The 25741-nt window shown below is 38.1% G+C and overlaps 1 protein-coding gene across 1 annotated transcript in view; it reads left to right on the forward strand.

The window, feature by feature from the left end:
* Positions 1–4976: 4976 nt before the first annotated feature.
* The window catches only part of LOC108725531 (headcase protein), a 153796-nt gene continuing 133031 nt past the window's right edge, over positions 4977–25741 (forward strand). Inside the window, exon 1 of the mRNA XM_018452585.1 lies at positions 4977–6207. Within this exon, the coding sequence (XP_018308087.1) occupies positions 5444–6207 (764 nt within the window). The 5' untranslated portion in view covers positions 4977–5443. The remainder of the gene's footprint in view (positions 6208–25741) is intronic.

Consider the following 25741-nt stretch of genomic DNA (forward strand, 5'->3'; position numbering starts at 1 on the left):
GAATCGACTATGAATACCGGCTTTAGTTTCCGATAGATCAATCTATTTTCAATCACTCATGTATCTTTGAAGATGCTTGCGATATTTTGCATTAGAAAATCTTCATCACTATGTATATGTGATTTTACACTAAAAAAATTCTTATGCAATTTTATTTTTATCAACATTCGTAATTATGGATCAATGTCACATACAAAATGTGTATGTGATTTCGCACCAAAGAAATTCTTATGCATATATTATTTTTATCAACATTCGTAATTATGGATCAATGTCATATGCGAATTGGGCGGTTTCAAGTTCCCTAACAGCTTTACGATCACTATAATGTTATGCAATGTAATCTAATACGCATCTCGTTTCGCATTGCCGTCGTTGCGAAGCTGACTTGGTGCGTAGTTTCGGTCCAAACATGCGAGGTTTACTGTGGTAAACAAAATCGATTCTTTACGATTATATTTTCGTACGACTGAACATATGGAAACGTGTGCTTGTGAAGATATTTCGCGTTGTGTTTAAATGAATTTAAAGTTTATACGATTCAATTAGTTTATGGTAATATAAATATATAGGTAGAAATATAAAAAGTTGTATATGTTCGTAATCGAAGAAATAATCAAATAAATAAAATGGTCAATTTTTACGAGTAAAATATTTTAAGATTATAAGTTATGCAAAGTTTAATTGACGATCGTAATAATGTGATAAAATATCGTGTGTTGATAATTCGTTTTGCTAATCAACACTAAATTAATACGATCGTGATCGTATCATATATGTATACGATAGAACAAGAAGTATGATATATTTATGCAAACAATTACTTTTTTGTCAGAATATCTCGTTTAGATATCAATTGCGTTTTTATTTGCGTTTTATTTTCAATCGATAGATATGTCATTTATTTATAAAGTAACTTAGAAAATAAGAGTATTTCACGAAAGAATCATTATTTGGCATGTGAACGTTTGAACGTTGATAAAAATATCGGCAAGCTTAGCAAAATATCAACTACTGAAAAACTAAGAAAAATTTTTGATACATCCGTTTCGTATGTGATTAAAAATATTTCATTCGCACAATAAACATAAAGAAAAAAGAATTTTTGTCATTGACGCTTTTTTTTTACAGATAAGTTAAATATACGATAAACAACGTTTAATGTTAAATCAAAACGTTGTTTGTGCAATTCTCTCGTTGACACTTGCGATAACACGAGTTCGCGAGAATAAATCGAGAAACGACAGACGACAATGTTTCTCCGATTTATCATTTGTGATAAATTATTTTAACAGCGTATTTGCAGATATAAATTTCTTGACAAATACCAGATATAACATCAAAATTTTGAATATAACTATTTTATCAATACATTCGATACACGGGGGGTTTATTTAGTTTCTATTTTTGTGTTTTGTTTCGTCAGCTGTAGCAAAATTTCTATCGAATAAAAATATCAGATTCTCTCTTTCTCGAAGGCATCGAAAATAGTATTTAGAAAGACGAGTTTGGAAAGACGGTGACGCGACCGACGCTCTGATCTTAAAATTTGCATCGAAAGACCTGGCCTACCTGACTAATCGCATTCCGTCCGTCTTATATGAATGTTCATAATATGCAATTAGCATAAATTGAGATCCGTTGAAGCGATAAACGTGCGGAACGGCACGTTTCGTCGGTACTTACCTGAGAGAATTTTTCTGCGTGTAATTATGTCGGTCACAACCACAAACGTTGAAATTGCGTATTCGAATTTCGTACAAGTTTGGAGAGTCCAAGGAAATCTGCAAAAAATGTTTTACTTTATCAATGATCGGAGCAAAAATTGGAGTATGAGTTTAATATATAATTATAGAGCAAAGTCCATTAGAGGGACTTAATATTTTTAACTTTTACAGGATGGAAAAAGCTATAGTGGCGCTGAAACTGTACTCATATTTTGAAGCATACAATGAAATAATGAATTAACAAATCCTAATCAAAACGGAAAGCTCTGTAAGATTTCAGAAATAGATCTCTGCCTTCTGAAAGTTAATATAAATAGCAACAGAGAGTGTAAAAAGACGTTTTTATGGTACTAAGAGAAAAAAATGATTGCAATTACCAAAATTTTATTATTTAATTCATTACAGTCATTTTTTAGGATAATTATATATCTATAGTTCTTTTAATTATACAAATATAGTAAATTGTACTATTAATAATAGTCACGCACACTGCTTGAAAATCTGTAGTTTTTTCTCAACATATTTTTTATTAATATAAATAGCAAGTGAATTTAAGAAAATAGTTACATTCACTATAACTACGATTGCATTTACGTCTGATCAATATATTGATGCAACACGCGATACGTTTCTTATAAAATTCGATTGATTTTATTCTTTTTCAACGTTAGCTACTCTTCATTTTTGGACTTTAGTACGATCTCGTTCACATTGATATTCGCGATCGTGGCATTTCGCGAATTTATGACGTACCTATGCTTTCAACGGCACGTAGATGCGTAACGAGGAAAAGAAACAGCCCCCACAGACGATTAAGTGGAAAGTATCATTTGTATCTTTTTTTAATGCGTTCGTCGTGAATCATCCGTTCCGTTTCTTCCTTTTTCTCGGTACGGAGAACACAAGATCGTTTACGTACATTTGTTTGAAATTCCTGTAAAATAAATGTAAAGTTATGTTTATCTTGAATAAATAATGATGAAAAGATGTAGCGAAGAATGCGAAAAATATATTTTCATTTCAGAGAAGCAACATTTTAACATGATCTTCTTCATCGTTTCTAGTACTACTTTTACATTTAAAACGAGGAATAAGCTTTCTTCATGAGAACACTGTGAAATTTCACTAGAATACCGAATTTCATATTCCAGTTGTGTGTTGCATGGTTACGTACGGATGAAGCGTCGTTTGGATCCTTTTGCACACGTCACGGCTCCGTTTTCACTTTATTCGGGCTTTAAAGCTCTTACACGAATATTGTTTGCGCGATATGCAACGAGACAGGAAGGTAAGCTAATGTCAAAAGGACACGAACAAGATAGGAGAAACAGGCGGTCGGAACTTGCACTAACACATCGCCGTAAAGCTTGTTTGCCAAAAAATTACGAAGAGATGTAGAAGCAGAAGATTGCAGATTTTGACGTTAAGGTATATTAAAATGTCAGCTTATCTAAAATTAAAATGGTTCGAGACCTCACAAAATGAAACGATATTTATATAGATCTTTTATAACATCATATATATTTTATACTCATTTAAACGTAATTTACGCAATTTGTTCGATTACAAATTTTTAACTTGAAAAAACTCATTTTGAACTTCAAGATAGCTACAGCTAATCTAACCTAACGTTTAGAAACAATGATTTATATGTTTATAAGATATTCAATATAATGCTTATTTATTTATAGGATATTTAACTCGTAACAAGAACATATTTTTGACGCTGAAGGAATATGCGAATCTTTAGGACCCATTAAAGTTTTCATTATTATATCAATTGTAAAAAATTGCAGCACCTAAACTTAACATAAATATACAATAAATAGCTAGTCTATGATTAGAATAAAATTGTAGAAAATAAGATGTAAAAAAAATTATTCCAATTCATTATATCATTTAAAAATTAGAGAAATATCCCAGAATCAGCGCCACCCATAGGTTCCAGCTATAGATTAATATAGATATATTTATATTCACCTCATTAATGCTGTCAGTATTCATTAACGTCGAGTATAACTTTCGTCGCGAGCGAGAAACGTAACTTCGCAATTGCGTCGCATTTACTAAATATTAGATAGATGGCGTATAGGATTTTCGGGTATGGCACGAATATGAAGCACGGGTTTCAGGCGTTACCCTCGTAACTACGTACGTACAAATTCCTCGTTGAATTCATCCGGACCGCTTCGTATCGCGAAAACGTATACTCGCACGCAGTACGCACATACATACTACGGGCGAAGTGCGTAGTACCAAATTATATTCGCGGGGCTGCGTTCGGCTAGCCGGCCGGCCGGCCGGGTTCGAAAAGTAAAACGGCGCGTGTGTCGTTGTGTGTGTGATCGGCGTGGTACGCAGCGAGAGGCGAGAGCGAGCGAGACGCGGCGAGGAAACGAGGGAGACGATAACAACGAGGTACCCGGCGCGGCGGTCGCGCGTGAGACGGACAGAGAGACGCCGCGATGGGAGCGAGAGAAAGAGAGAGAGAGAGAAAGAAAGAGAAAGAGAGAAGGGAAACGGGCGTAGCAGGGGACTAGATCGCGAGCGCGAGGGAGACGGGACTACATCGCGGCCGTGGTGCGCCCGCGGAGGTACGCGACAACGGCGCGCATCGATTGGCGCTCTAGCCGTGACCCCCACCATGGTGCTTTCGCTTTCACCCAATGGGGCCTCACTTTCGCGCTCGCCCGCGTTCGGCGCCACGGCAGCCGGCACGCTGTCCGCCGCTGTCGTCGCCGGCTTCTCTCAGTGACTGGTGCACCCTACGTGCGAGCGAGCGTTTTTCGTGCGTCCGTGTGATCGTCCGTCTCGTCTCGGGAGCGGTAGAAAGAGAAAGAGGACGAACGAAAAAGGGCGGCGGTGAAGAAGAAGAAGGAGGAGAAGGAGGAAGAGGGAGTGAGGCAGCCTCGGTGTCGACAAGCGCTACGTGTATGCCCTTTCGTCCAAGACTGTAACACGCTCGCGTATACCGTTAATAAAGTGTGCCGATTCAAATCGTCGCGGCGGTCCGTCGTGAAACGCGACGCGCGCGCGCGCGCGCGCGCTCACCGTTGGAAATTGCGTTGTACGCCGGGGCGGCGCGTACTCCGGCGCCGCGGTTGACCCTGACATTCGAGAAGCCGGGGCGGGCGAGAGACACTCGTCGTCTCGCGCGCGCAGGAGCGACATCGCGCTCGTGTGTCGAGTGACTCGGTGAACGAACGAAGGAAAGGACGTTAACCAGCGTACCTTCCGATTTCAGACTTTTCCTCCGCGACGCGTCGTGTCGTGTCGCGGTCTAGCATCCTGACCTTGACTCCGATGCCCCAGCGCGTCGATAGAGACATCGAGGAACGTCACGTCGTGTTCCGTGCAGGATTCCCCCCTCGCGGTGTGCCGATCGCGCGACCGGCGCGGGCGGTCCTGTTGTGACACGCGAATGACCTTGATTCTTCGGCGAGGCGACGCCTTGGATATCGCCGAGTCGTGCGAACCGGTCGCCCGCGAGATCGGTTGATTTGGTGTCTTTACACGTGTGAGGTGGGTCACCTGGAGATGAACAAGTAGGAAAACAAGCCTGTATCTTCGTGGCTAGAACGAAGCGTGCGTTCGTCGTCGCACCCACCATCCGCGACAGCTCGAATCTATCGCGAGGCGTCATCTGTGACGAAAGAACGACGTCCGAGAAATAACGGAAGAGAACATCTGACCTTGAAGTGCAGAGGACACCTTATATGGCACCGCGGCGTCACGCCAACGGCGGCCACGGAGGTGGCGGCGGTGGCCTCTTGGAGAACGGGGGCGTTGGCGTTGGCACTAACGATCCCATGGATAATCTGCTGGGCCCGAGCCAGACGACGCGCTGCTGCACGCCGACCGGCGAGTGTCTGCGCGGCGACACCCTCATCCGCCTCAACGCCCTGCACGACGCGGTCAAGGTCACCTGCAATAACGACAATTGTCCGGTCGGTCAGTTCATGCACCGTGAGTGCTTCGACGTCTGGGAGCAGACGGTACTCACGTATCTGAAAAGCTGCGGCCGCGCTCGCAGCTGGTCCGAGCGTCAACGTCATCAGAATCTCTGGACGAAGAAGGGCTACGATCTCGCGTTCAAGGCGTGCGGCTGCCGCTGCGGTCGCGGCCACCTTAAGAAGGACCTCGACTGGATGCCGCCCGGTCTCGGCAACGTGCCTGGCAACCGCCCCGACGAAAACGAGGCGAAGAAGAAGAAGCGACGCAACCGTCAGAACACCAGGCCGAGCCTGGCCGTGTCGGCCGGCCCGCCGAATCACGGCAATCACGTCGTCGCCGCGAACGGCCGCGGCACCAGCGAGGCGCAGATGATCGAGTCTGGCCGCGGTAGGGCCGGCTCCTTGTCGTCCAGCACCGGTTCCAGCTCGCCGCCGGCCACCAGCGAACCCAGCGTCAGCCCTCTTCATCAGCCGCAGGCTATCATGAAGAAGAAGAGCAAGGTCGACTTTTTCAGCGATCGCGCGAGGTGAGTACTCTTCTCTTATTGGTCTCTTGAACAAAAAACGTCATCAGATTTGATCCTTCTCTCTACGGGGGATTTCTTTGTGGAACCGAAAGAAAACTGACAAGTGTGCGCGCGGTCATATACATATATATATATATGTATACACATATATCTATATATACCCTGAAAAAAATAGCCTAAATTTAAATAATTTGAATACTGCCAACTAAACATTTACTTACAATAAATAAATATTTACATAATAAAAAAAAGTGATTGTTAAAATCAAATTAATGTTTTTTGTACTAAATAGATATATTTTTATATTTAATAAATATTTAGTTGGTACTATTGAAATAAATATTTATTGAAATTTAGGGTATTTTTTCTCAGTGTGTGTATATATATATATATATATATACATAAGTAAAGGAGAAAAGGATCTTCCCTTTTATTCAACATTCTTTTATCTATATATTTATATTTTTTTTCTATAAGATAATATATTATGTTTTTTTAATATTAACATTGCACATCAATGATATTATGTAATTATTCACGTTTTTAATGTAACTCAAAATTTGTTTGATAACAGGCAAAGCTGAATTATTTTTGTAGAAGGAATTTTTTACTGAAATACGAATTTTTGTAAATTTAGGAAAGGTAGTAATTTGATACTTCAATTTGATCTTGTCCATTATGAAAAATTCTTAATACATTAAAACAAATATGTTAAATTTTATTAAGTATTTGTTTCAATAATACTAATTGAATATTTACTAAATGTAAACATACATATTTTTTTATATAAGAATCATTAACTTGGTTGAAATTTTTTTGTTTACCATAAGTAAATGACAAGTTAATACTGTTCAAACAAAATATTTAATAAAGGATATATAATGCCTGATTGTATCATCAAGATTATTAAGAATTGTATGCCAATTTAATTTAATTCGTGATGTTATTCCAGTAGTTTAATTGCGTTTATAAATCCGGAAAACCAATTCGGCGCGCAGTTTGAAGGACTACAAATGGTATATATGCAAGTACATATATATTATATATATAATTCACATTAAATTATTTAAGCATAAAAGATCTAACTTCGACCGGTATATTTTAATAGTATTGATCGTGTTCTCACACGTTACGGTCTAAAATAAGATTCTTGTTGTTAAGTAAAGGATATTTTTAGATGCTTCGGATAAAACTTTTACATTGTGAGATAGAAAGCTATCGTTAGTTTCACGCAAACTCTCAAATGAGATTTCACTAAAGAGAGAGAAAAGCCGAATCTTCGGATAAGAATGATAGATGAGAAGGAACGCGTCGGGAGTCGTTTTCCCGTCGAAACCTTCGTCGTGGTGTGGGTGTGTCTTCCGGGAAAGACGACACCTTAAAGCCGACGCGTGAGAATGAAAGACGCCAGCGAAGTATTTCGACGCAATTCACAAAAACACAAAAACTGGAAAACATATAGATCGCTTATAGATAGATTTTAAGGAATTTAAGGAATGTATGCAAAAAGTAGAGACTGCTTACAATATTAATGTTTATGATGTAAAAACTGGGTGTGGCTAAGAAAGACTCGAGCACTAATAAGTAGTTTCGCTTTTGAATATTGAACGTTCTTTTTCAATGCAAAAGCAAGTTTGTTACGAGAACTCGTATATAAATCATGAAATTCAAAAAGTCCAGAATATTTTCTATTTTTAAATGTGTCGTTCTAAACACTGGCCACACAAGAATAAATCTCGCCTTACGTAAACACATAGCAGCAAAATTGGATTCGGTTTCGACTTGCTACTTGGTTCCTTGTTACGTAACCGCGTTCCACCGGACCGCAGTTAATCCAGTCGTTTCTTTTACGAGTTTGTCGCTCGCCGCGTTTTATGATCTCCAAATATTTAGATAAAAACGTACCGCGCGATTTCTATCGCGGCAGATGGTGTCCAAATGATGGCAAAGATTCTCGGAAGATGTAAGCTCTTGGTTTTTGAGACTAGGGATAAGGCGGAAGCCTTTAATGGGACAAAAAAAAAGGGAAAGTTAAAAGAGCTAGAGCTTCAGTTGTATCAGAGTAGCTCAAAAGTCTGCCATGTTTGCTCTAATAACTACATTATATGAAAGGATTACTAAACGCTTATTGAACGATAGACCGTGATGTAAGAAGTTAAGGTGTTGCGCATGTTGGTGATGGGGTCAAATTTGGAGCAGTCAGTCATCAAAATTTAACCTTGTAGCAACATGATTTAACTTAGGGTACGGTCAATGCAAATGGTGCTACAAATGCTTTAAAGCGTTTTTTGATTGGTCAATTTGTTCAAAATTCTTTCAATTGGTCAATCAAACGCTTCAAAGCATTTGTTGTGAGACTTTGAATATGTCACAGATCGTAGGAGGAGCCATATCATTTTTTGCATTTGTGGCAACTTTCTGATTGTTCAATACTGCGTATTTTGTGAGTGAAACATTTTATATTCTTACATCATGTGAGGCCATCAAGTAAAAAAATGATCGAAGTAACAGTCAATAGGAAAGTTGTTGGCATTCGGTTCAGATAAAAGGTTTGCTACATCTATTATGCTACATCTAGACTATCTAGAATCTCCTGAAAAAAACCTGTTGAAATTGTATGGCAACTGTATTGCGCATTGCGAGTATTCGAATAAACGTCAAGGTCTCGCAAAGTAGCAACGACATTCGATTTTACGGACATGGTGGAGAGACAAATCGATTTCGATTCGTCGTTTCGCGAAATTCCACACCAAGAATTTTCGAGGAAGGGGAAGGGACAGAAACGACGCCGGAGTTTGCGTAAATTCGATAGCGGTCCCAACCGCCGATTAATTCGCTCTACTGACTTTTAATATTAATCGTTGCTCGCCGGTTTTGCGAAAGGGTTTGCGGAACCGGTTCGCGCACTCACTGAAGTTCTGAAATATGCACGCGGCTCCATGCCACTTTTCAAGAGCGTTTCAAAGAAAGAGGATCTTATTACGGGTAGGAAGTTTTAAAAAAAATCAAAGTTTACAGAATGTTCTAAAACTAATCGGAACTTCGCTTCTTCGAAAAGAAGCTTGCATCTGTATTACATTAATATGAATCTTGCGCGTTTTTTTTTTTTGCACTAAAATTTTAAATTGGACAAATTTAAACTGTGAAATTGTTAAAACGTTGCATTGGCAAATGAACTCGGTAAATTTTATTCAGTCGAATTTTATTGCCTTTGTTAAAATTTTTTAACGTTTCATATTGTGCGTACTGCGATCATCGGCAGTTCCTTTGTTTAACTCGCCGCCGTAGTTAGTTTTTACATCAAAAGAGAACATTAGTTTGCGTGAAATGAATTCGGTGTCTTTTTAACTCACGATGCAGAAGTTTTGTTAAAACATCTGAAATATTTTTTGTTTAAAATTTTACCAACATTATTTCATAATCGATTATAAAATTGAACTATCAAAATTGGAGTATCGAACTACTATACGTTTCTCGAATTTGCAAGAATAATTTTATTTAAATGACAAGGTCTTTCTATAAGAATAGTTTATTTTTGTACTTTGTCGTAAAAAAAATTATCAGGCAATTTCAAGTTGGCGCGTTAAAAATGTAAATAATTACTTAACCTTGACGATATTGCATAAAGATAGCATCGACAACATTATGTTCGAAAAAAAGTATTACGTTACAATTTTTCTTCTTCTTTCCCTCGTGTTCGAATTCTAGGTCAATCAATCGGGTTAATGTTCGTAAGATTTTAAACATAGAGTGTATTTTGACTGATTCTAACGTCACGCGACGCAACACAGAGTCAAAAATTATAATACATTTGTTTTCCTTGACGCGACGATTTATACTCGGCGGTATATTTTGCATGAGAGAAATATAAAAGAGTCGCGTCGTCGTAGAGGAAACGAAGGCGAGTCGTTGTTCACGTCCGCGTATCGTAAAGTAACTCCTCTGGACGTGCGTTCGAGAGGGCATGAATGAACGCCGCTGGTCTGTTTTCTCGTCGCGCGTAGGTTGCTCTCTATAGAGCGGCGTCGTGACATGGTGTGTGCGATGTGCGTACGTGTGTATAGCCGCGTACGCATGTAGGTTGCTCTAGACCTCCGGTAAGAGAGCGAGAAGACGAAGGGTAGAGAGAGAGGGGGGGGAGGGGGAGAGAGAGAACCACGACGATTACGACAGCGCTCCAATCCATAGTACGTGGCTCGCTCCTCGCATATATATGCGCGTCGTATGGGTGTGTGCGTCCTATATATAGATGCAACCTTGGAAACCTGTCCTATTTCTGTTTATGTTCCTCCAGTTCGACGGGCCGGGAACTCTCTCTTTCTGGGCCTGCTTCATCGCGTTATAAAACCCCGAATTTTTCTAAACTTCTGACCTACGCTGTCTATCTGCTCGACTCGATTGAGAGTTTACTCGATTTATCTCGCCATTTGCAGGATAAGCAAGCGTGACGAATAATGCATGATGAAGTTGGAAAACGCTTTATCTTCTCTAGTTAATAGCATTTCTTTAAAAAGTGTTTTAATCGATAATTCTTGAATAATTTTATAAAATGTTATTTCAGAAATTTCGTTTTTAAAAAATTTATTCGTTAAAAAAATTGTTGGTATAAAAGTCGAGGAAGCAATTAAGTTTGTAATATGTTTAAATATTGAATTTATGATGTGTATACATATGAAGTGAATGTTAGTTAACACTATTTTTGGCATATTTTTAGCGTATTGTTTGAATTCTTTGAATTAATAATATAAATAAATACATTATAAATTAAAAATATAAATTCAAATCGCAAATTCAAAATCTGGACGAGATTAGGTTTGAATAACAACTTAATGTGATTATTGATAGAATATAAAATAATATTACGCAACAAGTTCTGCGGTTGGCTCTTCAATACCCTGTCATTTTATATATTTTCAATTTATATTATTTAGAGCATTTTATTATTGTTAATGTACTAATATTTTAAATACGTCATAATTATTGGAAGCTCTGTATCGTTCGAATTAATTTAAGGATTTTTCGAACGCGACGGCTATAGGCAAGATCTTCAGGTTTTCAGGCATTCTCGGTTTCGGGCACAATCGGCGGGTACCTGAAGGCGAGTGCACATGTACCAAGATGCAACGGCGAGTTTAGGTTGCGTTACGAGTAGGGTGGCCGGGACCCGTTGGAATTTGTTGTGTATACGTTTGTGATGTGCGTGCGTGTGTGATGCGTGCACATATGCACAAGCTATTACTAACGTTGGGGAAGAGGGAGAAGAATACGAAAGAGTGGAGAGAGAAGGGAGGATGCTTGTAACCTTGACCGTGGCCACCTTCTCAGGGCCGCCGAGCGAGGAGGAGCCTAGCAGCTCCCAAGGCCAACGGCATGGAATCACGCCACCATGATGCATTTAAAGTCGAGAGGATGCTGCTAAAAACCCGCACCCGGTTGCCTGTGCATCTTTTCGCTCGTCATCTCTGCTACCTTCTCTAAAAATCTCTGTTAACTTCTGTATTGCGGTTAACATATCAGATATATTTCTTGTTGATCTTTCGACATCTTGACCAATATCTCTTACTTTTTTACGATTTCAAGGATTGCATTTATTTTATTTTCTAATATTTGAATTTTTTGAGACATTGCAGATGATTCTCTTTAGAAGAAGAATAATTCTATTACGATTTCAGAGCGATTCAAAATTGATTATAATTAATATTTAATCATGATATAACAGATATTTTTATATTAACAAGATAAGCAAACGATTCAAATGATAATAAATTAAAGCAAAGGACTACGAGTCATAGACATTTTTAAATTGAATATTTTATTTCCTTGTTAAATCTTAAAGTATCTTAAACAATAATGTCGCGTATTTAAAAAATTTTGTTCTTTTTGAAACAGGGAAGTAAATAATAATAATAGTGTGTCGGTACTATTCTGGCATTATTCTTAACGCTCCTATTTCTAATATAATTACGTCGTTAGCACGAAGGCGTAAAATTTAGCGAAGTTGCAAATTTTCCGCACGAACTTCCTTTGTTCCGGACTCTGTCCCCCTATCCTCCTAACACATTCACCGCGTTTTATGTCCCGCAATTAAAAAGAGATGCGAACGAAGTCAAAGGATTAATTCACACCTATGTACGTACATACATCGCACGTTCGAGATTCTCCGTGCAATTATGTGTGAGCTCATCTTTATTCTACTAAATCCTGTGGGTAGTAGTTATAGTATGAATCTCGTTCCGAGAGCCACGATACGATATCGCAACGGTGCGGATGTTGATCACAAATTCTGAGGATCGTTACGATGCGTGTAACGCAACGCGTGTTGAGAGGAGAGGGGCGTAAAAATCGACGCCCCTTCCGTTCATCGCGCAATCTAGCGCAATAGGGCGCTATTCTCGGGAACATTACGCTCGTTTATATCCACGTATACGATAGCATTTTCCCTCTTTTTTTTTTTTTTTTTTCGGAACGGACTTTCGTTTACCTCCTCTCTTCGCTGCGACTATTACGGACATCTTTGGAAAGACCGGCGCGCGCGGATCTATAAATTTCCGCCGTTACTGTGGTGCGCGACGAGCTCACCGAGGGCTCGGATTTTAACTGGGAATAAATCGCAGACGGAACGTTTCACGACCATCCGTAGACATTCACTACCCTCGCAAAACATCCCGCGAATGTTTTTTTCGTGCGACATCTTTCATGCGTAAATATTTATTGGAGGGCGTACCGAACAATTTTTTGCGGGCTTATAAATTTTGTCTTTATTTCGCCTCTCTCCTATTTTCACGGTCCGATTTAGACGTTACAGAAACGCATGTACGCTCGCATAACTATTAAGAGAATCGTGGGGTTCTAATAGCTTGAATCTGAAAGCGAATTTAAGGTTGTCACGAAACTGGAAATCAAGGAAATATCAGGGAAATTGAAAACGGTCAAGAATAATCTGAATTTTTAAATGGGGAATTTGTGAGAACTTTGGAATTGCTTTAAGTACAAAGAAATTGTTGCGAGGAGGGGATTAATTTTTACAAATTGTTTTAATAGGATTTTTCTTTAAAAGAAGGAAGAATAAAATAAAAAAGAATACAGAGATACTAAAATTGCAATATTCTTCACAGACATTTTAGTCTTAATCTGTGCGTACTTGCGCGTACTTGTTTTCTATTACGAGCATTCACGTTCCACATACTATAAAGTTTCTCCGACAAAGCGTGCATTGAATTTGCAAATTGCACGAAACGCGTTGCGGAAAAAATTGACGAGACTAATATCGTAAACTCCTACGGTGCAGCTTTCATCGCAACGTTAAACGTATAATCTTTCTCAAGAACGTCTCGAGTCTAGGTTTGTGATAACGATAAGATATCTTAAATTACGGCTGTGGCAGTTAAATCTGGCTAGTAAAGTAAGTGAGGGATTATACTTTTCGGAAAAGTGTACGATAATTTTTAGACAAATCCTTTACATGGTGTCTATATGGCGGTCCTTGAATATCCTTGGATCCTGGAATTATACTGGAATTTTATTGGAATTATGTATTCTGGAAAATTCCTAGAAAACCTCTGAAATTTGCTTGGAATTTATCATTCTTTCATTCTAAAAAAATTAGAGCGTGATAAAAGAAAAAAGAATAAGAAAAATTGTATTTAGATACAAGTCCTCCCTTAAAGATGCAATAAGTTACCAATAGAAAATGAAAAATTTGAATTTGTCTATAATAGAACATAGTAGAAAAATTGTTGACGAAATATCCGTTAGATATTTATAAAGCAATAAATAATATTGTTCCAAATTAGCGTTTTAATTCATTCGTATAGAACTCTAATTTAAATACAAAGCATATAATATTGCAAATCGATGGGATAAATTCTGGAAATATCAGGATTTACTCCATCAATTACCTGGAATGTCCTGGAATTATCCTTGAATTGACTAACCCGATTTTGCTGGTACCCTGCTTTAATAAATAGAATTACATTTACACGTCTTGGCATCGTATTCGATTTTGTTTTACACAATAGATATTTGTTTATTTAACACAGATATGCGTTAATTACGGTCACGTCTGCAGGAATTTATATTCGAAATATTTCACGCGACGAAATTTGCATTTCAAATTTTCGATCAATTAGTTCCGTTATATCATTTGCATCATCCGAAAGTGAGTGGCAGACGAAGAGGTAGTCAAATTGCAGAGCTGTTGATCGCATGCGCGTGATCGTGATTAATCTGTCTATAATTGCAAGCTTGGAGCAGACGCGTATGGATTAACACTCACCGATTGCGTTCCACAAACGAATTGCTTGCTTGCGTTGCGCTTATACACGTTACGAACTGATAACCGTTTGTGTACGATCACGTCTATGCAATTTGCAGCGATATATCAAATGAATCGGTTTCAATGAGCATCATTAAAACACTTTGTGTTAAACAGATAAGGACTCTTAAAAAAAAAATTTCAATTAAATTTGTGAGTCTACATTTCGCATCTAACTATAGATTAATATTTAACTGAACGTGGTCTTAACTTGATATTGAATTTAATTTATGACGTACACATGTCGACCTAATTACATAATTAAACGTTATTAAGACGTAATTAGTTTTCATGAGCGATGAATATGACCGAGTTAATGTAATTTTCGATATAACGACGCTACTGCTATTACGTGAAATATATTCCAAAGAAAAAGCACATTTGCGCTCGTAATCACATCCGCCTGCAGCGGAGACATCTCCTGTAAAGAATCGTGAAGTAATGGTAGAAGTAAGCCGACAGGGCGCAGGGAACTTGCGAGAGGAGCGACGAGTTTGGGGATTGACCCTGAACCCCGACCCTGAGGCCGAGAAACGCCCCAAGGATGCCTTAAAGACGACAAGGCGAGATATTCCTTCCTCTCGCGCGCATTTCTTTTTGAAAAGGTGGAAGCTGCTCTTAATTAAATTCCCTTCGAGGGGATACATTCTCTCGTTCCTTGTCTGAAAATCCAACTGGGATTCTCGCGTTATTATCGGTCGCGTTTTTTTCCTTTCTGTTGAAAAAGCATTCCGGTCGTCGATATGCTAATTATTATAGAAAAACAGTGCGATTAACGATGGATAGCATCGATATTTCGTCGAAATATTGATAATTAAAATATCGGTGCTCTTACAAGTATCGTCGTCATATACTATATAGGTACTAAGTTATATAGTTATTTTAAGAGTATTATTATACTTTTTTTCGCCGTCATATCTTGAACTTTTATATCATACCTACTCAATGTTGCGTAATAAATATGAAGAATAATTAAATAAAAATAAATATGAAGAATAATAAACAAAAAATAATTAAATATTGTTCAGAGATATTTTCTTAGAAATTCTCAACAATAGAAGAAAATTGTTGTAGCTTATAAGACTCGAATATCGACATTAAAAAAGGTTGTGTCATCTCAAAGTACAAAGTGACAATTGTTCACAAAGCTGCTAGAGGAAAAGACATTTCTTTCTTATCTTCATTCTTGTAGATAACGCGCAAAAAGTAATTTCCGCATGGCGCGAGTTTAAATTACTTTTTTGCTAAACGAAGGCTCGTTGTCTTCTTCACTATTCTCTCATAGATACGAAGGACGCAAGTTTATAAAAGGATTAGACTTCATTACATCCAACACCCGCGGTGACTGCCACGAAGTTGAAACTTTTATCCCTCGGTATATCGCGTTAATAATAATGTCAGTTTATTAGAAGCCCATGTTTTGTTAAACAATCTTTATAATCTCAACAAGAAAGTTTATATAAAAAATTGAGATAAAATTTAAAAGAAGATGCTTCTTTTGGCAAACCGTCTCTCACGGAAAAAATGATTTTGCTGAAGTTTCTAAAAATTTAGCTAGATGTAAAGATAATTCTGTTAGACTATGAAAATAATTATGTAGAACGCTTAAGCTGATTGTTAGAATATCAACATTATTCATCGTGTTTGAGTTTTCTATGTATTAATTATTTTGATGGTCCAACAAAATTATTTTTAAATCTGTAGCTACCTAAATTTTAGATATTTCATCAAAATTGTTCTTTCTGTGATGCAAACTGTTAGATATCAAAGGAGCAGTGGTAACCTAATTTCCTGAGTAAATAACATTTTGTTATCTTTAACTTTCATGTATATTAAAATGTAAACCAATCCATTTCGATGGTTCAAAGTAAACAACGTTCATATTAACGTATGCACTTAAATAATAAACTAAATTTGAATCAAATTTAATATAATTTCTTGAATTAAATTGTTTAACTTCATTAGTTTAGTTTAATTAACGATATATTAAATAGGAACAGTGGCGACTTATAGAAATTATTAAAAGTAACTCAAATTATATATAGGCATGATAAAAAATAACTCAAATATTTGACATTATGAATTTAACAGTGTACGTTTCGTTTTAGAACTTTCAGGATTTTTCAGAAAGTTCTTCAGCATTCGATGTCGACATAAAGATTCGTTATTAGAAGAAGTTGTAAATGAAACGTTCGGCTAATGGTATAATACATTCGTACTAGATGTTTTTTCGACGTGCGAGATAATCGATGCGAAGGTCGGGGATAATAATGAACTCTGTCAACGATACTCGGTGCGAAGCTCGTGACAAGGCATGATAATTGCGAGTCAAAAATGAATTCGGTTTCACATTCAGCTCGCGAACTCGCGCAAGACGCCGAACGGCCTTCACACGTTGACCCAAACATACGTGTTTCACGCACTCGCTCACGTTTGCACGTACGCGAATACATATAGTATTCGTCGCATTCGTAACGAGCTGTTTGCCAAATTCATGCAAATATGTATGGATCGTACAAGATGGTGTGGAGGAAGCGGGTGAGGAGGGGTAAAGAGAAGAAGATAGGACGCCTCGCCTACTCGTACGTCATTAACATTCATGAACTGCAGCCGAGTCATTCTGTCCTCCTTCCTCTCCTTTGTATTTCTTCCGTTCGTTTCTTCGCGTGGTTTCCTACCGTCTCGACGCAGTTTTTCGCGAAGGCGAAATTTTATCGCGTCGACGAGCCCGCTTGCATATTGAAAGCCCCCAATGAGAGGTCATGAATACAAATCGCGTTAGAAAAATTCAAGTTATGTTTGGGCACAATAGATGCAGTTCTTGCAGAACGTTGCGATTCGTCGTTCGGTAGTTGCGCGAATGAAGACAGTATTGTTTCCGACACGGTTCCTGTTTTATCGTATAACCCGGTTCAACCGGATCTCGCTGAAACCAGTTTCAAATGGGTACAGTACAGTAAATGGGTACATAGTTGGTAAATAGTTGGTAAAAGGCAATTCGAAGTCTGAAATACTGTAAATTAATTTGAATTCATGTTTATTTCTTTTTAGGAATACATGTTTTAACGAGAAATTTAAATTCATGATCACATATTAATATTGAAACGTACGATAACTACCAAGGAAATAATACATTATTTACATCGTAGTTAAATTTAGTTTAATTTAGTCAAATTAAATTAAATTAAATTAAATTAATTTTAATGTATTCAAATTAAATTTAAAAGTGTATTCAAACATCAATATGTGTATACTATGCCACTATTTAAAAATCTCATGTTGAAAGTTTCTCCGACATGGAAGTTAAACATATTCTCAGTCGGATAGAATTAACGCTCGGCCGTGAAAATCGATAAAACTGTCGAAATTCCAGAGGTGATAAGTTTTTCAAGATAATAAGCCGAATAGTTATCGCGCAAATTTCTTGGCGGAAGAGTTTCACGTGCTCTTGACTTTTGGGAACGGTGATACTTAAAAATTACATCTCCCTGGTAAGTTTAATTGCATTAAGTTCGTCTGATGTGTGACGGGCGGCATTACGGCGGAGATGGTGTCGCGTTTTCGGTCGGTTTGCCGAACTGCGGTAATTAAGAAAATTACGTTCTGCTCTTGTGAGGTACGCTTGTCGCAACTTTTCGTTTTCGACTCAATTAATGGATGAGAGAGAGAGGAGGGTGGAGGGGATCAGATTTGAGAGCGTCTCAATTGCACTACAAGTAGTATAATTAACTCAAGCTAAATTGTGGTTGATCGAAAATATCGTCGCGTGATCTTATTTTTAATTAATTATTTCTATAGCAATGCGTTTTTAATTAAAATAAATATTAAGGTACTCGCTTATAGCATTTTAAATGTTAAAAATCTTAATGAAATAAAATATAGTTACAGTAAGGATAGTTAAAGACAAAATATTCAATGCTTATTTATCTAATTCTGGATGTAATATAATTAAAAAATTATGTCTTATTATCGACGTGATATGAGAGCGATAGTTGATATTCCGCATTAAACGTAATTTTGCGGTTATCATTATAAAATATTGAATGTAATAAATGGGGAATATGAATACAAATTAAAGCCAAGTAGATATTTCATGCATTATGATCGATAACAAAAATCGTTTTCGCGTTGGCAAGGCTTCCCAACGTTATAACGGTCTTTTTTTCGATGATCATAATTCGTACCGATCCGCGTGACTCGATCCGGGCTCGAATTTCTCATGGAAGATTGCTCCGAACCCTCTCATTGTCTCGACAGAAACAGAGAGAGGCTTCGTGGTATTATAACGTTACATGAGCGTGTTACGGAATACGTAATTCGATACCAGAATATCCTGTTCGCATAAGTTCGTACGGATACTTTGAATATGTGTCAAAAGGCAGCCATCCTCACATTGTCGATATGATTATCTTTCTTAACTTATATGAATATCAAATACGTTAAAAGAATAGAACTTTTCGTTGTTCGTCTATTAGAAATGTCGCAGTAATTAATAATATGATACATTGCAAGATATTTTTCTGAAATCTACATAAAAAGTTAAAGAAACAATTTTCACTATTGATATAAAAAAGTTATCTATATATTCTGTATAGCTTATATACTTGATTGTATGAAAATGTCATCGATTTCTCTTAGTCGCATTATGTTTTATTGAGTACAATTAAATAATATCGAAATCGCTATCCTTAAAATGCATTGGATATAGCAAGCGACATAAATAAGCCCTTACAAAATCCAGAACATGAATTTCATTTCATGAAGCCGATCCAAATTATTAAATTGCCGTAAAATGAAAGCATATCAATCTCGCAATATCTCATACATGCTAATTAAATTAGGGAATCCCTAAGCGAATGCAGATCCACGTGTCACATTACCGTTGACAATTGCAGCGGAATGTATCGCATCGCAAGCGACAAACATGTCGTTCCCGTTTCCCAGGAGGGTAGCAGACGGTCTCGTATATTGCAAAGCTTCTTCGATGGCGCGAAGAAGTTCTCCCGCAGGAGCCACTCCCGACTCCGGTTAAATCTCAATCTTGTGTTCCTTTTTCCTCCTCACCTATGTTTTCCCGCGGCTTCTTTACATCCCCTTTTTCTCGAGACGCGCGTAGCGGATGCTGCGACAAGAGGCGGGTGGTATTCTCTAAAACACGTTCGGTCGGTTGTATCGCGTTCCTGCAACGACCCGCCGGCTAAATCACCGGCCTAAAACGCCAGCCAAGCAGGCAGTGAGCCAGCCAACCAGCCATCCCGCTCGTTGGCAACGCCCGGATCCTTATTTACGCGATCCCGTTATCTTCGCCCGCGCCCCCATCTGCTCTCGCGCGTTTCTCTCGTTCTGCCGTCCGTCTCATCGGATTCCTCGAAGGCGAGAGTTAAGGAGGACGAGGAGAACCAGACGAGAGATTCGCCGCCGCGCCTCCTCTCGCATTCGTATATGTATACTTTGTGCACGAGTGTGTAAATTATTACAGGCCTGGGGGTGGTTTACTGCTAATTGGTTTGTTAACGTCGTGTTCTCTTCGAGAGAGAGAGAGAGAGAGAGAGAGAGAGAGAGAGAGAGACGCAGCTCGCATTTTCCTCGCGTGCACGATACACTGTTCGTTTGGTGCTCGCATGCAATTTGCGGCTACGCGCCTCGGAAAATAGGGGAAACTTTTACCAGCCACATTTAATTATAGCGAAAACGTTTCTCCTCTTCTCTTTCCTCTTATCTCTTTATCTCTCATCTCTTTGCCTCTCGTCTGCGGCATGTACCGTAACATATGGATATGAAACGGTTTGCGTGTTTTCAGTGTTTATATTTGATACTTGATAGTACATCTCGCAATAATTTGTTAAATAATTATAGAATACCGCGCTCGTGTGTATATATATATATATATAACTTGCTTTTTTTTTCTATTATTATGTTCTAACATGCTACATATTCTTCTTAAATCTAATACATTATTAAATAAATGTATGTAATTATATCTCTCATTGTCAGCTATATTCATCGTATGAATAATAGATAATATTGAGTGTGATGTCTGTATTTGATAAGATACTCGATATATTCAAATATATATTTTTTAAATAAAAATATCTCTAGAATAATTGCTTATCACGGCTTTAGATCTATTAAATTAACGAGAAAACGATTCGAAGTAAAATTTCAAAATTTTGACAGCAAATATTCCCGTGATGAATTATTTTGTTAAATCTTGACGATCTATGATCGGTATTGATAGTAGGTTATTTTAAGATGCTAATACGGTTCTCTAGTCGGTATTCATAGTCAATTTTTATATTTAAGACTGTCTTAAGTGAAATCTTAAGTTGTCATAAGCCAATCAGAAGGCTGTTTTAAAATAAAAACCGATTATTAGATCTGATTAGTTCACGACGTCTTAAAACTAACTTAAGACAGTCTTCTTAAATATAAGACAATATTATTTTAGACCATTTATGTGAGAACAAAATCAATATTAAAATGCTTATAACGGTCGAAGTCTTTAATGCTTAAATAGTTCAATCTTGAATTACTAAATATACTATATATGTACTTGCATATATACCATGCATGTTTATAGTCTTTCGAATTGCGCGCTGAATTCTTTTCCGGATTATATAAACGCGATTAAACTACTGTAGTAAACTCGCGAATTATATATAAATAGACAAGTAATTTTAATAATTTTGATGCTCAGGCATCATATTATAAAGATGTTAATATGTTGGAAAACTGTAATTAAATTGCGAAAAATATTACCTCTGTCGGGAGTCGAACTTCGGTCGAGATCTTTTGTATTCCGTACGAGTGTTCTAAGCCATTAGACTATCGAGGCCTTAAATATAAGAATCAACTATGAATATATTGGTTTATATTATCCTCAGTGTTTACTCGGAAAGAGGTACTAACTAATGAGAATTTCAGATATTCGAAATGAAATGACGGAGCTTAGAATCCACTTGAAAATCTGGCGAGAATTCGTGCTTTCTGGAACACGTGAGCATATAATCCGAGGAGTTCCCTGCGCTGTATAACTGCGAGGTGCGGTCGAGGGGGGGGATTAACCTTTAGACGAGTTCTCAGGTAATCCTCTCTCTTTAGCGAGATTCATTCGGGGGTCCGTTATCGCGTCGGGGGATAAGTCCGCTTACAAGGACCTCCTTACACGATCGTTCGACTTCCTTTTTCTCACGCGCGTACGTGTCCCGACGAGGAAAAAAAAGCTCCTTATCCGCCGACTCTATTTCGGTTTATTGGATGGCTCTCGTTTTCGACATTGCCTCGATTTTCCTCCTAACTGCAACTACCGTCGATACTCGGCTGTAGGTATTCTTTAAACCATTTCTTTCGTCTGGACAAATCTAAGTGATCGGCTCCCTGCGATTTCACATGCCGTAAAATCAAATTGCAAAATTCGATTTACAATGAAAACGTATATAGCTTTATATAATTATAAATTTTATATTGTTAGATATACATCGTATATAAAATTCGTTATTAACGCCCGTTACGCAGAGCAGTAATATTTTTTTTATTTCACCCGTAATCAAATGTCACTTTTGTTAACTGATAGCCTTGTATACAAACGAGACGATCTCTTCTCTGTGTAACTAGCTATACTACCACAAACGCATTCTCCCACGATTGTCATTCGCTTTTCTCTCCCGATTCGCCGGTGACGGTTTCGTTGACGAGTCAGTCGAGTGCCGTGTCGCACAAAGCAATGCAACAATTCAGCGACTGCCTCTCTCTAGGGGAGGGGGCGAGGGGGAGGCGCGTTCCTGAACATGACACCCGAAATCGCACCCTTCCAAGCATCGTCCAACCGGGCTCTCGCTATCGATGAGTGTACAGTGTGCCGTTGACATTGACCCTCAAAGACGACTCGTGTTGGCGACAAAAGCTTCGCTTCGGCCCAGGATGGGATTTAACGAAACACACAGCGAGAACGAAAGGGAGATTGGATAGCAGTTGGGAGGGAGGGGGTTCTCCATGTTTGCGGACACGTTTGACGTTTCCCTCCCCCCCTCACCCTCGTCATGTATAAACAGTCCCAGCCGGTACTTTGCGCGACGGTTCCTCTGGTACCGCCGCTGAGATATTCTCGCTTCGATAATTCGATAGCTGCGAGGGATATTTTATGTGCAAGGTCACGCAACGATATATCGTGAGAGTAAGACGGGGGACGATTTGATAAAAGAAAGAGAGAGAGAGAAAGAGAAAAGGTAAAAATATATTACGGTTGATTCCGAACTCGTTCGAAACTTGTAGGCACGTGTTGTTGCCACAACGCAGTAATAGCGAGCTGAAAGTAACAAATTTCAGTATCGTTCCGATATCTTACATCTGCTCCCAACGAGGAACCGTGTTAGGCTAATTGGAATTAATATCGCCCGGTGTAATTTGCACAAAAAATAGTTTTAATGATGGACGAGATTTATTCTCGTACACACAGAAAAATATTTTATCGCTAAGAAAATTGATTACTCAATTTATTTTCTTCCTTTTAAATAACGATTATTTTTAACAAAGAATTTTCTTGATAATAATCTTAAAATATACTTATTATAAATTTTAGAAGAACTCATTATGATGTACTAAAAAAAAAAATTAATTTTCTTTTGAAGGATATTACTCGTATAAAATTGATCGAAAAAGCGACTTTATGTAATAAGTAAATAGAATTTGTTTTAATTCAATAATCTTGATTGAAGTATTAAACTTATTAGGATTCAAAATACATTTGACTAAATTTGATGTTTATGATGAACTTATAGATTTGCAGTTGCATGAACTATTGAAATATTTGAAATAAGTAATTACTACTTGCATAAGTAAGTATTTTTCTGCGTGTATCTTTCACGGTGACAGAAAACCTTTGTAACACGAATTAATGAATATCTTGCCTAGATTAGACGCGACAACGACTCGCAAATCGAGTCTCCGCCTCTCGATCATCCAGGTTTTAATTAACGAACGCTCGGCAGCGGCTCCTGCTTTCACGCTTGGATCGAACGCGCGGCATTAGCATACAATTAAATCGGGAACATGCAGGCGCTCTTTCGCGGACGAATGCACCGGGAGGGATTCTGCATCGTGATTCGACGCACGTAACCGACAACCGGCGGCCATCAATGTCTTCTCGTTGCTGTCATCCGTGAAGCTTGTTTTTCTTCGCCGCGCGAGCCTCCTCGTATCGTCATTCTACTGTGTTTATGCTGTCTATTAATAGATGGAAATCGCATCGCGCCGGAAGAACCGGTCCTCGATTCTTTTCGTTCTGATCTTGTATCTCCGTGCCCTTTTTCAGCACAGAAATTACATTTTTTTACGTCTTTGACGAAAAAGTCACATATATCCTATAATAATAACGATTGGATGTGTTTATGTAATATAAAATTATATTTAAAATCCAGTTTTGGCTAAAATAGCATCTGAAGAAATAAAAAGATTGCAAAAACAAAATTATATTCTGAATATATTTAACGATGCATAAAGTGGACTCTCTTTCAGAAAGGATGAGTGTTAAAAGAACACGGTGATACAGATCTTTAAATTGAGGTCTGACTTACATTATTTCAGAAATATGTATATGCGATATATTTCATTTCTTGTTCTTCGTATCGTGGAACCCGTATATGTAGGAAAGAAACTTGCGGCATCGAATGCGTTTACCTTGTTCGCGTAAAGTAAGTTTCTTAGGACGGGTTAAGTGCTAAAGAAGCAGCCTGTACAAATTTTCACGCGACATCGATGGCTGGAGAGAACCACAACGGACCGGTCGGTCGGTCCATTGTGTGTGCTTAGCCGTACCGTCGTTTCCATTATCGTTGCCCGACTCATTAACGCACACCTGCGACCCGCTTTAGGAGGATTTAAGGCGTGAGCTGCAGAAGATTCCTTTTCATCGTGCCACGTAGACGAGGCACGTACAAGAGGCGCGATGTTCGTCGTCTTCGTCGTCTTCGTCGTCATCGTCGTTGTCGTTGTTCGTAGAAATTGTACGTGGCAGCTGGCTGGCTCCGTCTTTAGCAAGATCCTCACGTGCTTCGTAAGTAATTCGTGGAGCGAATTCAGGAGTCTCATCCGCACCGCTCAAGGACATCACGGAGACGCAAGACAACCGAATCTATACACGTTCGATCCTCTCCTCGCTGACGCTATCTCGTTACTCAGCAATCCCTTATGTACGCTTTCGGCGTACCGATAACCATCATAACCATCCGCGTTCTCGCGTCCCATTCCTCCTCCCTCGCGGGTTAATAACAAAGTTTGCGCGTGCTTTGATCTCTCTAATTCGAAACACTTCGCCAATCCGCGCACGAGTTGTGCTGACAAAGACGAGTGCGCGAATGGTGCGTTTCGTGACGCAGGTATTTTTCAAGGATGATCAACTTTTTATTCAAAATACGATTTTATATAGCAGAAGAGATACATATATTATATTTTTAGATATAATCAAAAGCAACGTCAAAACATTTTAAAGGAAGTTTAAAAAAAGAATTTATAATCTCTTAATAATAGAAATTGAAATGCCTTTAACGGTCGAAGCTAGATCTATAATGCTATTCAATTTCTATTATTAATTGTGTTTCTCACATAGCACGGTCTTTAAAAATGTTTAATTTGGTTTATAATCTCTTGTTTAATGAATGAAAATAAGATCGATTGATTTAGAATACTATGGGATACTAGTAAATACGTATTCGAGCTTTTTACATGTATATTATGTTATTCTCAGAATTATACTATTGACCTCATGTATATTTATCTCATTTTTTCATCGAAATTATTCTTGATATTTACTTTGAATAGCTTGTTACGTAAAGTTTTATAAACAGAGAATTAATTATACTGCTACTTAATAGAGCCGATAGTAAGGCTGTATTCAACTTTATTGCTGGAGATTTTATAGCAATCATTTTTACACTTCGATTTATGTTAGTTGAGCGATTTTAAAATACATTTCTTACATTATTACAATTGAATTTCATTTATCAAATATGAATGATACATTAATCTTTCTCGCCTTAATACAGCCGTGGATCAACGATGCTCGCTTTACTTGCCTGGAAAATAAGTATAATTTTATCTCGCTCGGCTCTTGAATATTAACGAGTTCGCAGAATTTATCTCCATCCTTGGAGATCTTCGGCGAAGTCTTATCGGGTTAGCTTCTTCGCGGTCGTGCGAGGTCTTTATTTACCGTGGCTCGGCATT

This window comes from Mycetomoellerius zeteki, unplaced genomic scaffold, assembly GCF_001594055.1.
Source record: "Mycetomoellerius zeteki isolate Tzet28-1 unplaced genomic scaffold, Tzet1.0 scaffold35, whole genome shotgun sequence".
Taxonomy (NCBI): domain Eukaryota; kingdom Metazoa; phylum Arthropoda; class Insecta; order Hymenoptera; family Formicidae; genus Mycetomoellerius; species Mycetomoellerius zeteki.